This window comes from Sinohyriopsis cumingii, chromosome 13, assembly GCF_028554795.1.
Source record: "Sinohyriopsis cumingii isolate HCF-2022 chromosome 13, ASM2855479v2, whole genome shotgun sequence".
Lineage (NCBI taxonomy): Eukaryota > Metazoa > Mollusca > Bivalvia > Unionida > Unionidae > Sinohyriopsis > Sinohyriopsis cumingii.
Window position 1 is genome coordinate 80,326,981 of NC_142973.1, and position 15,196 is coordinate 80,342,176.

At 31.2% G+C, this 15,196-nt stretch overlaps 1 protein-coding gene across 4 annotated transcripts in view; it reads right to left on the minus strand.

Moving 5' to 3' along the window:
• The window catches only part of LOC149785889 (uncharacterized), a 243,980-nt gene that overhangs the window by 84,085 nt on the left and 144,699 nt on the right, over positions 1-15,196 (minus strand). For all 4 annotated transcript variants that reach the window (XM_089979881.1, XM_089979882.1, XM_089979883.1 and 1 more), the window contains one exon: positions 12,091-12,205. In XM_089979881.1, coding sequence (XP_089836007.1) covers positions 12,091-12,205 — 115 coding nt within the window. The remainder of the gene's footprint in view (positions 1-12,090; positions 12,206-15,196) is intronic.

The following is a 15,196-nucleotide window of genomic DNA, read 5'->3' on the forward strand; positions in this document are numbered from 1 at the left end:
GAACAGTTTGTTGCAAACATTCTAATTTACATCATTAGCCAGAAAGTTTGCCCAAAAAAGCTTTTTATTAACATTTTGGCAATGTAAGCTAAAATTCCCATGTGCAATACGAAAAGTTCATTAAACCAGAAATGTTATCCAAAAGATTGGCATTTTCACAATAAAGTAAAGTGTCTAAGGGTATCCTTATTGTATGACTCTTTTAAGTCAAGATTAATGTCTTAAAGACTGGAACTATAGAATATTAAAATAATTAGGAAAAGACAATGCAGATTATTTGCATGAATAATTATTAGGATTCTATAACAAATGTTTGACATGCTGACTAACAAACCAGTCATTTCAGACTGTCAATGAGCCATGTACCACACAAACTAGCATTCTGGAAGCTCAAGTGAACACAATGACAAGAAAACATGGAAACCCACCTACATGTACACCTACAGTAACATGCACAAATGGTAAATTCAAGACATTGATATTTTTCTGTATTTGTGGTAGATTTCAAAGGTAATAAAACTGAAATGTCTGTACACCTCAAAAACCAGTATCATCATCAGCAAGGTTTAGGTACAAGTTTCACCAGCAACATCAATGGAGTACTGCTGTGACATCAACAACTTGTGCACTCTTTGAGTGTGTAATCCAAAGTTTGTACAGTTAATGCTGGCAAGAGACAGACTATAAGCTTGTTGGAAACTTGCAAAAAGGAAATTGATTTAGTTAAATGTTTCACCAATAAAAAGAGTTAAATGATTTAATTAAATGTCTTTCAATAAGCATGGGTTAACTGATTTAATTAAATGTTTTATCAACAAGCATGGGTCAACTGATTTAATTAAATATTTTATCAATAAGCATGGGTTGACTGATTTAATGAAATGTTTTATCAATAACTAAGAGATAAAATATGAGATATCATTACAATCTAAACAATTTACAATCTTTACTTTATAATATGAGATGGGAAACATCATCTGCTACATAATATAAAAAAATGTTTCCATTTATTACTTTTCATGCAGCTAAATTTGAATGTTAAAGAACAACATTCTCCCAAAATCTGTTTCTTTTAATTAGCAGTCCTTAATTGAAGCTCTTGTACAATCTGTCCATTGAATCCCAGGAGTCTCTAATCATGTTCTCTTACTCTCAGTAAATCTGTTCCCAAGAATCCTTAATCATGTTCTCTTACTGACTGTAAATCTGTTGCCAAGAATCCATAATCATGTTCTCTTACTCTCTGTAAATCTGTTCCCAAGAATCCCTAATCATGTTTTCTTGCTCTCTACAAATCTGTTCACAAGAATCCCTAATTATGTTCTCTTACTCTCTGTAATTCTGTTCCCAATAATCCCTAATCATGTTCTCTTACTCTCTGTAATTCTGTTCCCAATAATCCCTAATCATGTTCTCTTACTGTCTGTAAATCTGTTCCCAAGAATCCCTAATTATGTTCTCTTACTCTCTGTAATTCTGTTCCCAATAATCCCTAATCATGTTCTCTTACTGTCTGTAAATCTGTTCCCAAGAATCCTTAATCATGTTCTCTTACTCTCTGTCTATCTGTTCCCAACAACCTACTTAACTCACTCTCTCCACGTGTTCCCAACAATCATCTTCACTCAGACTCTCTCACTCTCATCCATCTTTTCTAATCAATTCTTCAAAAATCACTCTTCCTTTTTCACTGAATATGGAAATCACACATTTTGGGCAAAGAATTGATTTCACCATATTTTAAACCCTATATCTGTACATATGCAATAAGAAAATTTTAAAATTGTTTTTAATGATTCATATGTCATCTCCCTTATCTTACAATAACACTTTCTTCTTTTTTCAGAATGATAATGGACTTTGAAGCTGTCACAGTTAAATGTTTCATTTTTTTAACACTGGTAATGATTTTTACTAGAGCTCATTTGTAACAGTGGTTATGATTTTACAGGATTTAGTTCTCATTTATAACACTGGTCATGATTTTTATAAGATTTAGTTCTCATTTATAACACTGGTCATGATTTTACAGAATTTAGTGCTCATTTATAACACTGGTCATGATTTTTATAAGATTTAGTTTTCATTTATAATACTGGTCATGATTTTACAGGATTTAGTTCTCATTTATAACACTGGTCATGAATTTTATAGGATTCAGTTCTCATTTATAACACTGGTCATGATTTTTTTAGGATTCAGTTCTCATTTATAACACTGGTCATGATTTTACAGGATTTAGTTCTCATTTATAACACTGGTCATGATTTTACAGGATTTAGTTCTCATTTATAACACTGGTCATGATTTTTATAAGATTTAGTTTTCATTTATAACACTGGTCATGATTTTACAGGATTTAGTTCTCATTTGTAACACTGGTTGTGATTTAACAGGATTTAGTTCTATTTTGTAACACTGGTTGTCATTTAACAGTATTTAGTTCACACTTGTAACACTGGCTGTGATTTAACAGGATTTAGTTCTCTTTTGTAACACTGGTTGTGATTTTACAGGATTTAGTTCTCATTTATAACACTGGTCATGATTTTACAGGATTTAGTTCTCATTTATAACACTGGTCATGATTTTTATAGGATTTAGTTCTCATTTATAACACTGGTCATGATTTTACAGGATTTAGTTCTCATTTATAACACTGGTCATGATTTTTATAAGATTTAGTTTTCATTTATAACACTGGTCATGATTTTACAGGATTTAGTTCTCATCTGTAACACTGGTTGTGATTTAACAGGATTTAGTTCTATTTTGTAACACTGGTTGTCATTTAACAGTATTTAGTTCACACTTGTAACACTGGTTGTGATTTAAAAGGATTTAGTTCTCTTTTGTAACACTGGTTGTGATTTAACAGGATTTAGTTCTATTTTGTAACACTGGTTGTCATTTAACAGTATTTAGTTCACACTTGTAACACTGGTTGTGATTTAAAAGGATTTAGTTCTCTTTTGTAACACTGGTTGTGATTTTACAGGATTTAGTTCTCATTTATAAGACTGGTCATGATTTTACAGGATTTAGTTCTCATTTATAAGACTGGTCATGATTTTTATAGGATTTAGTTCTCATTTATAACACTGGTCATGATTTTACAGGATTTAGTTTTCATTTATAACACTGGTCATGATTTTTATAAGATTTAGTTTTCATTTATAACACTGGTCATGATTTTACAGGATTTAGTTCTCATCTGTAACACTGGTTGTGATTTAACAGGATTTAGTTCTATTTTGTAACACTGGTTGTGATTTAACAGTATTTAGTTCACATTTGTAATACTGTTTGTGATTTAAAAGGATTTAGTTCTCTTTTGTAACACTGGTTGTGATTTAACATTATTTAGTTCTCTTTTGTAACACTGGTTGTGATTTAACAGGATTTTGTTCTCATTTGTAACACTGGTTGTGATTTTACAGGATTTAGTTCTCATTTATAAGACTGGTCATGATTTTACAGGATTTAGTTCTCATTTATAACACTGGTCATGATTTTTATAGGATTTAGTTCTCATTTATAACACTGGTCATGATTTTACTGGATTTAGTTTTCATTTATAACACTGGTCATGATTTTTATAAGATTTAGTTCTCATTTATAACACTGGTCATGATTTGTATAGGATTTAGTTTTCATTTATAACACTGGTCATGATTTTTATAAGATTTAGTTTTCATTTATAACACTGGTCATGATTTTACAGGATTTAGTTCTCATTTATAACACTGGTCATGATTTGTATAGGATTTAGTTCTCTTTTGTAACACTGGTCATGATTTTACAGGATTTAGTTCTCATTTATAACATTGGTCATGATTTTACAGGATTTAGTTCTCATTTATAACACTGGTCATGATTTTACAGGATTTAGTTCTCATTTATAACACTGGTCATGATTTTACAAGATTTAGTTCTCATTTATAACACTGGTCATGATTTTTATAAGATTTAGTTCTCATTTATAACACTGGTCATGATTTTACAGGATTTAGTTCTATTTGTAACACTGGTCATGATTTAACAGGATTTAGTTCTATTTTGTAACACTGGTTGTGATTTAACAGTATTTAGTTCACATTTGTAATACTGGTTGTGATTTAAAAGGATTTAGTTCTCTTTTGTAACACTGGTTGTGATTTAACATTATTTAGTTCACATTTGTAATACTGGTTGTGATTTAAAAGGATTTAGTTCTATTTTGTAACACTGGTTGTGATTTAACAGTATTTAGTTCACATTTGTAATACTGGTTGTGTTTTAAAAGGATTTAGTTCTCTTTTGTAACACTGGTTGTGATTTTACAGGATTTAGTTCTCATTTATAACACTGGTTGTGATTTTACAGGATTTAGTTCTCATTTATAACACTGGTCATGATTTTTATAAGATTTAGTTCTCATTTATAACACTGGTCATGATTTTTATAAGATTTAGTTCTCATTTATAACACTGGTCATGATTTTACAGGATTTAGTTCTCATTTATAACACTGGTCATGATTTTTATAAGATTTAGTTCTCATTTATAACACTGGTTGTGATTTTACAGGATTTAGTTCTCATTTATAACACTGGTTGTGATTTTACAGGATTTAGTTCTCATTTATAACACTGGTCATGATTTTTATAAGATTTAGTTCTCATTTATAACACTGGTCATGATTTTTATAAGATTTAGTTCTCATTTATAACACTGGTCATGATTTTACAGGATTTAGTTCTCATTTATAACACTGGTCATGATTTTTATAAGATTTAGTTCTCATTTATAACACTGGTCATGATTTTACAAGATTTAGTTCTCATTTATAACACTGGTCATGATTTTTATAAGATTTAGTTCTCATTTATAACACTGGTCATGATTTTACAGGATTTAGTTCTATTTGTAACACTGGTCATGATTTAACAGGATTTAGTTCTATTTTGTAACACTGGTTGTGATTTAACAGTATTTAGTTCACATTTGTAACACTGGTTGTGATTTTACAGGATTTAGTTCTCATTTATAACACTGGTTGTGATTTTACAGGATTTAGTTCTCATTTATAACACTGGTCATGATTTTTATAAGATTTAGTTCTCATTTATAACACTGGTCATGATTTTTATAAGATTTAGTTCTCATTTATAACACTGGTCATGATTTACAGGATTTAGTTCTCATTTATAACACTGGTCATGATTTTTATAGGATTCAGTTCTCATTTATAACACTGGTCATGATTTTACAGGATTTAGTTCTCATTTATAACACTGGTCATGATTTTACAGGATTTAGTTCTCATTTATAACACTGGTCATGATTTTTATAAGATTTAGTTTTCATTTATAACACTGGTCATGATTTTACAGGATTTAGTTCTCATTTGTAACACTGGTCATGATTTTACAGGATTTAGTTCTATTTGTAACACTGGTCATGATTTAACAGGATTTAGTTCTATTTTGTAACACTGGTTGTGATTTAACAGTATTTAGTTCACATTTGTAATACTGGTTGTGATTTAAAAGGATTTAGTTCTCTTTTGTAACACTGGTTGTGATTTAACATTATTTAGTTCACATTTATAACACTGGTTGTGATTTTACAGGATTTAGTTCTCATTTATAACACTGGTCATGATTTTTATAAGATTTAGTTCTCATTTATAACACTGGTCATGATTTTTATAAGATTTAGTTCTCATTTATAACACTGGTCATGATTTTACAGGATTTAGTTCTCATTTATAACACTGGTCATGATTTTTATAAGATTTAGTTCTCATTTATAACACTGGTCATGATTTTACAAGATTTAGTTCTCATTTATAACACTGGTCATGATTTTTATAAGATTTAGTTCTCATTTATAACACTGGTCATGATTTTACAGGATTTAGTTCTATTTGTAACACTGGTCATGATTTAACAGGATTTAGTTCTATTTTGTAACACTGGTTGTGATTTAACAGTATTTAGTTCACATTTGTAATACTGGTTGTGATTTAAAAGGATTTAGTTCTCTTTTGTAACACTGGTTGTGATTTTACAGGATTTAGTTCTCATTTGTAACACTGGTTGTGATTTAAAAGGATTTAGTTCTCATTTATAAGACTGGTTGTGATTTTACAGGATTTAGTTCTCATTTGTAACACTGGTTGTGATTTTACAGGATTTAGTTCTCATTTGTAACACTGGTTGTGATTTTACAGGATTTAGTTCTCATTTATAACACTGGTCATGATTTTTATAAGATTTAGTTCTCATTTATAACACTGGTCATGATTTACAGGATTTAGTTCTCATTTATAACACTGGTCATGATTTTTATAAGATTTAGTTCTCATTTATAACACTGGTCATGATTTACAGGATTTAGTTCTCATTTGTAACACTGGTTGTGATTTAAAAGGATTTAGTTCTCATTTATAAGACTGGTTGTGATTTTACAGGATTTAGTTCTCATTTGTAACACTGGTTGTGATTTTGCAGGATTTAGTTCTCATTTATAACACTGGTCATGATTTTTATAAGATTTAGTTCTCATTTATAACACTGGTCATGATTTACAGGATTTAGTTCTCATTTATAACACTGGTCATGATTTTTATAGGATTCAGTTCTCATTTATAACACTGGTCATGATTTTACAGGATTTAGTTCTCATTTATAACACTGGTCATGATTTTACAGGATTTAGTTCTCATTTATAACACTGGTCATGATTTTTATAAGATTTAGTTTTCATTTATAACACTGGTCATGATTTTACAGGATTTAGTTCTCATTTGTAACACTGGTTGTGATTTAACAGGATTTAGTTCTATTTTGTAACACTGGTTGTCATTTAACAGTATTTAGTTCACACTTGTAACACTGGCTGTGATTTAAAAGGATTTAGTTCTCTTTTGTAACACTGGTTGTGATTTTACAGGATTTAGTTCTCATTTATAACACTGGTAATGATTTTTACTAGAGCTCATTTGTAACAGTGGTTATGATTTTACAGGATTTAGTTCTCATTTATAACACTGGTCATGATTTTTATAGGATTTAGTTCTCATTTATAACACTGGTCATGATTTTACAGGATTTAGTTCTCATTTATAACACTGGTCATGATTTTTATAAGATTTAGTTTTCATTTATAACACTGATCATGATTTTACAGGATTTAGTTCTCATTTGTAACACTGGTTGTGATTTAACAGGATTTAGTTCTATTTTGTAACACTGGTTGTCATTTAACAGTATTTAGTTCACACTTGTAACACTGGTTGTGATTTAAAAGGATTTAGTTCACTTTTGTAACACTGGTTGTGATTTTACAGGATTTAGTTCTCATTTATAAGACTGGTCATGATTTTACAGGATTTAGTTCTTATTTATAACACTGGTCATGATTTTTATAGGATTTAGTTCTCATTTATAACACTGGTCATGATTTTACAGGATTTAGTTTTCATTTATAACACTGGTCATGATTTTTATAAGATTTAGTTCTCATTTATAACACTGGTCATGATTTTACAAGATTTAGTTCTCATTTATAACACTGGTCATGATTTTTATAAGATTTAGTTCTCATTTATAACACTGGTCATGATTTTACAGGATTTAGTTCTATTTGTAACACTGGTCATGATTTAACAGGATTTAGTTCTATTTTGTAACACTGGTTGTGATTTAACAGTATTTAGTTCACATTTGTAATACTGGTTGTGATTTAAAAGGATTTAGTTCTCTTTTGTAACACTGGTTGTGATTTTACAGGATTTAGTTCTCATTTGTAACACTGGTTGTGATTTAAAAGGATTTAGTTCTCATTTATAAGACTGGTTGTGATTTTACAGGATTTAGTTCTCATTTGTAACACTTGTTGTGATTTTACAGGATTTAGTTCTCATTTGTAACACTGGTTGTGATTTTACAGGATTTAGTTCTCATTTATAACACTGGTCATGATTTTTATAAGATTTAGTTCTCATTTATAACACTGGTCATGATTTACAGGATTTAGTTCTCATTTATAACACTGGTCATGATTTTTATAGGATTCAGTTCTCATTTATAACACTGGTCATGATTTTACAGGATTTAGTTCTCATTTATAACACTGGTCATGATTTTACAGGATTTAGTTCTCATTTATAACACTGGTCATGATTTTTATAAGATTTAGTTTTCATTTATAACACTGGTCATGATTTTACAGGATTTAGTTCTCATTTGTAACACTGGTTGTGATTTAACAGGATTTAGTTCTATTTTGTAACACTGGTTGTCATTTAACAGTATTTAGTTCACACTTGTAACACTGGCTGTGATTTAAAAGGATTTAGTTCTCTTTTGTAACACTGGTTGTGATTTTACAGGATTTAGTTCTCATTTATAACACTGGTAATGATTTTTACTAGAGCTCATTTGTAACAGTGGTTATGATTTTACAGGATTTAGTTCTCATTTATAACACTGGTCATGATTTTTATAGGATTTAGTTCTCATTTATAACACTGGTCATGATTTTACAGGATTTAGTTCTCATTTATAACACTGGTCATGATTTTTATAAGATTTAGTTTTCATTTATAACACTGATCATGATTTTACAGGATTTAGTTCTCATTTGTAACACTGGTTGTGATTTAACAGGATTTAGTTCTATTTTGTAACACTGGTTGTCATTTAACAGTATTTAGTTCACACTTGTAACACTGGTTGTGATTTAAAAGGATTTAGTTCACTTTTGTAACACTGGTTGTGATTTTACAGGATTTAGTTCTCATTTATAAGACTGGTCATGATTTTACAGGATTTAGTTCTTATTTATAACACTGGTCATGATTTTTATAGGATTTAGTTCTCATTTATAACACTGGTCATGATTTTACAGGATTTAGTTTTCATTTATAACACTGGTCATGATTTTTATAAGATTTAGTTTTCATTTATAACACTGGTCATGATTTTACAGGATTTAGTTTTCATCTGTAACACTGGTTGTGATTTAACAGGATTTAGTTCTATTTTGTAACACTGGTTGTGATTTAACAGTATTTAGTTCACATTTGTAATACTGGTTGTGATTTAAAAGGATTTAGTTCTCTTTTGTAACACTGGTTGTGATTTAACATTATTCAGTTCTCTTTTGTAACACTGGTTGTGATTTAACAGGATTTTGTTCTCATTTGTAACACTGGTTGTGATTTAACAGGATTTAGTTCTATTTGCAACACTGGTTGTTATTTAACAGGATTTAGTGTGGATTTCTAACACTAGTCATGATTTTAACAGATTTAGTTCTCATTTATAACACTGGTCATAATTTTACAAGACTGGTTTGTAATACTAGTCATGATTTTACGAGACTGGTTTGTAATACTGGTCGTGGTTTTACAAGACTGATTTGCAACACTGGTCATGGTTTTACAAGACTGATTTGCAACACTGGTCATGGTTTTACAAGACTGATTTGCAACACTGGTCATGGTTTTACAAGACTGATTTGCAACACTGGTCATGATTTTACAAGACTGATTTGCAACACTGGTCATGATTTTACAAGACTGATTTACAACACTGGTCATGATTTTACAAGACTGATATTTGCAACACTGGTCATGATTTTACAAGACTGATTTGCAACACTGGTCATGGTTTTACAAGACTGATTTGCAACACTGGTCATGGTTTTACAAGACTGATTTGCAACACTGGTCATGATTTGACAAGACTGATTTGCAACACTGGTCATGATTTTACAAGATTCATTTGTAACACTGGCCATGATATACAAGACTGATTTCTAACACTGGTCATGGTTTTACAAGACTGATTTGCAACACTGGTCATAATTTTACAAGACTGATTTGCAACACTGGTCATGGTTTTACAAGACTGATTTGCAACACTGGTCATGATCTTACAAGACTGATTTGCAACACTGGTCATGATTTTACAAGACTGATTTGCAACACTGGTCATGATTTTACAAGACTGATTTGCAACACTGGTCATGATTTTACAAGATTCATTTGTAACACTGGCCATGATATACAAGACTGATTTCTAACACTGGTCATGGTTTTACAAGACTGATTTGCAACACTGGTCATGATTTTATAAGACTGATTTGCAACACTGGTCATGATTTTACAAGACTGATTTGCAACACTGGTCACGATTTTACAAGACTGATTTGCAACACTGGTCATGATCTTACAAGATTCATTTGTAACACTGGTCATGATTTTACAAGACTGATTTGCAACACTGGTCATGATTTTACAAGATTCATTTGTAACATTGGCCATGATATACAAGACTGATTTCTAACACTGGTAATGATTTTACAACATTCATTTGTAACACTGGCCATGATATACAAGACTGATTTGCAACACTGGTAATGATTTTACAAGACTGATTTGTGAGACAGTCATGATTTTACAAGACTAATATTAACTTGTGTGAGTGTAAACAGCAACAGTCATCATCTGAGTTATGAGTTATCTGAACATCATAAATTTATTAATTATCTATCTGTCCATTTCACAGTTCATTTATCCATTCATATGTTCTTTCAATAATGTCTTCATCCATTTATCTGTCCATAAATAAATTCATCCATCCATTCTCTTGCCCATTAATTAATTCATTTATCTGTCCATTCATTAATTCAGTCATCTGTCCGTTTATTACTTTATTCATATATTCATATGTCCATGAATTCATTCATCTATCTATTCATTAATTCATTCATCCATTCATAAATTCATTCATTCATTCATAAATTCATTCATCCATTCACCTGTCCATTAATTATTTCATTCATCTGTCCATTCATTAATTTGTCCATTCATAAATTCATTCCTCTATTCATCTTTCCATTCACGTTTTCACCCATCCACTCATTAATTCAACTATCATGACCTGAAAAATAGCATAAACCACCTCCCCTCACAAAAACACAAATCAATTACATGTGCTTATATGAAATAAGTATATTCCTGGAACAAGAACAATGTAGCTTCATCACATCTGCCGAGGATGGCGATACCATCAGTCATTGCATTACAATTTGCTGTACACCGTAAAATATCACTCAATGTCTTTTGAAAACAACAAAATTATGATCCTGCTACAGGTATATAACTTTTCATGCATCTCCATTTTTTTCTCCATATAACATTTTCATAATTAGTACATATTAATGCCATCATGCATTTTTAATATATTTTCCTTTCCTCTTTCAATTATATTATACATTCCTGGACTACTGATCAATTAAGGCATTGAGTGTAAACTTGTTTCTTTTTCATTCATTTATTTTATTTAAAGTTTTGTTCATGTCCAATATATTTATTATTGATGAAATATTTAATTTTATGAGATCACCGCAGTCTGCAATTTTCCTTAAAAGAGAGAACTTCTGATTTTCTTTGTCATCAATTGTGATATGAATTGTAACAATTTTCATCCTTTTAAAGGCCTCGATAATAAATGTCAATGCTGGTCTTGATTTGTTGCCCATCTTTTGAACTCCATTACATACAGCTAAATGTCCAAACTTTTGGTAGCTGCAAAATGTGTACATACACTTTCCTATACACCTCAATAGAGTAAAAATTACTTCTCATTCTTAAATTTCACCCATCATTAGAGACTACACAACAGTATATGCCAGTGGCATCATCCAGATGAATTTCACACTTTTATAAACCCTTCACAAAGTTTGTGTGTGTGATTTGGATTTTTATTGAAGCTTTAACCTTTTTTTTACATATCACCATAATGTCTGCAGTATGTTAGTTTATAGTGATGTCTAGCACTGGGGCATCATGTCCCACCTAGTCACATTATCCTGAAACCAGGCTGACAAGTCCTAACACTAACCTCTTAATGCTGAGCACCAAGCAAGGCAGCTGTTAGTACCAGATTTATAAGTCTTTGGTATGACTTGGCCAGGTTTTGAACCCATGCCCTCCCCCATAAGAGGTGGATGCAGTAACCACTTAGGCACTGGAGCAGTCCCTTCATAAAGTAAGCCACCTGATTTTTTGTTTTCCCTGTTACACAAGACTTACCGATCATTACACCTGTATGAGCCACTGGCATCATCCAGACATTCACATCTGTAGTCACAGCCGTCCTCCCATGTTTGTCCCTTGGTGTAGTGTACACCATGGAAGACACACCCAGCTGAAATAAGAAGACGGAATAATTATGCTGATCACCAGAAATACCTGTGTAATGTATTCCATGTCTTTATACTGGATTTATTTGATATTCCCTATCATTTTTTAATGTTATAATATTATAATCAAAAGGAATTCATTTTTTCTCTCTCTCATCAAAAACAGCAGGAATAGTTTTATTAATAAGAATGTATCATGCACTGCTATGATACAAAAAGGAAAATAACTGACAATAATTTCAGTACTGATTTATTACTAGGTACATCTTCAGGTCATGACTATAGTAATTACCAGGTAATGACAATAGTATTTACCAGGTCATGACTGTAGTATTTACCAGGTCATGACTGTAGTATATAGTATTTACCAGGTCATGACTATAGCATTACCAGGTCATGACAATAGTATTTACCAGGTCATGACTATAGTATTTACCAGGTCATGACAATAGTATTACCAGATCATGACAATAGTATTTACCAGGTCATGACTATAGGATTTACCAGGTCATGACTATAGTATATAAAATTTACCAGGTCATGACAATAGCATTTACCAGGTCATGACTATAGTATATAGTATTTACCAGGTAATGAGAATACTATTTACCAGGTCATGACTTTAGTATTTACCAGGTCATGACTATAGCATTTACCAAGTTATCTAAAAATCCATCAGAAACTCTGTGATCAATTTCAATAGCAAGTACCAGACAAAGAGTAGATCAGTGGAAGGGATTACATGTGTGTGTGTGTGTGTGTGATTTGGAGTTTTAATGTAGCTTTTACAATTTTTCAGTCATATCGCTATGATGCCTGCAGTGTGACAGTTTATAGTGATGTCTAGCACTGGGACAAGTAACATGATATGATGTCCCACCCAGTCACATTATCCTGACACCAGGCAGACTCGTCCTAACACTAACCTCTTAATGCTGAGTGCCAAGTGAGGCAGCTGTTAGTACCATTTTTGTAAGTCTTTGGTATGACTCAGCCATGGATCGAGGAAGGGATTATAATACTGAAGAAAAAACAATTAGAGGTTTTCAAAATGGGATGTTTTATTAAATCTGATTAAAGTCTGCTATTGGTTCTTGAGAGGTTTTTCTGTAAATGTTTTCTATTTTTAACAACAAGAATGATGTAAAAAAAAATGATTTGCATCATTCATACAGATGTAAATAGACTCAATACAAAGATACAATCATCAAATTTGGCCAAATTTAATTAAAATGTTTTTAAAGAAGTTGTTTTAAAGGTTATTTTTCTTTTTATAACAATGACTATATCAAAAGACAGAAAGTTTTATGTTAAATTTAGTTTAATACCACAAGCAGATTTTGACAAGTAGTCATTTAAAGGTGTTTCTATTTTTAGTATATGACATATCTGAAGGATACTAAGGATCATGGTACAAATATAAAAGGCATTATTTAGAATGAGGTAAAATTTTAATTTGAGGAGATATTGTTCCCCCCAAAATTTCTTATTTTAATTATGGTAGACATATTCAATGGTAGACTGGCATTATTTGTAGCAGCTAGAAAGGTCTTTATGCCGCAATTCTTGCAGCAAAATTTCAATGGTGGTTTTTGAGATAAAGCTGAAGTAGGAAATGTTGATGGCAGAAAAAAATATTGTACGTCACATAAAAAAGACAACGGAAAATGCCATAAGCTTGCTGGCCTTATGGCCAGATGGGTTAGAAGAAAAAAAAGTAAAAGTAAATTTCTGATACTTTACACTGCCCATCCCAGATACTACTCAAACACCAGAGGGTTTGGATTAACAGATGTCAATAATAAAACAACAATAGTATTTGTACACCCTCCCATTATTTATTTTAACCCCTTACCAATTTAAAAAACAAAGGTTTAAAGTATATGAAAAATGCACAAAATATAGTTACATTGTTTATTGATTTATAAATTTTAACCTGATTTTTGCCAGGGTGTCCCAAGCACTATCAACTTGCAGCCATTTGGAATCAAACAGGAGATTTTTAGTAAAATTTTCACCATATTTGCATTGGAAAGTCTGTTTTCAAGCAGCAGATGTGATGTAGTTCACTGTCTTTGATAACCTCAATAATTTCATAAATTGTGGAGTTCCATCTCTTTTAACACATACTTACAGGAGTTTCTCTTTTGTATTTGTTCAAGTTGTTTTAGAAATAATAACACTAGACACTGCAAATGTTGGATGCAGACATCCAAGTTTTTCCTGAAATTAATGCTACAGAAACCATTCAAGGAGATAGTTGATCTTTCTGCTGTTTACACTGAGAGCTTACATTTGCTTTAAAACGCCATTAAGTTGACAGTGTTAGGGACCCTTAGCAACAGTTAGGTTAGAGACTATAAATTGATGAAGGAAATGAATCAGCTTTGTGCATATTTTGTACCCTAATGCTTTTCATGTTTAAAATCAGTACAAGGGACAAAGAAACAGGAGGGTTTGAGAATATTACAGTGACATAGAATAATGTTTTCACATAACTAAACTGAGTTACATATCATCTGCACTCTTTGCTTGTAATCTTTAGTTCCTAGGTTACATCTATGATCCCAAGGACAGGGGGGCATCATGTCCCCATGTCATCCATATTTGGGGGAAAAAAAATTCAAGGTGACAAAGAAAATTACTATAGGACTAATGAAGTGGCAATAATATTATTACTTTTTCCCCCTTAACTTTGTTGTCTGTACTTGACACAATATTCTTTTCCTTGACACTTGTATGGTCAATTATAAATGTTTTACCAAATGTTCAATTAACCCATAACAATATTTACATATCTGGTTCATGTGAAAAGAGCTCCACCATGTACTTTTCAGTTCTGGATCATGCTCTTATTAAACATGGTGATGATGTTGATGGTGATGATGATGATGGTGACTGTGATGATGATGGTGATGATGATGGTGGTGACTGTGATGATGATGGTGATGATGATGGTGGTGACTGTGATGATGTTGATGGTGATGATGATGATA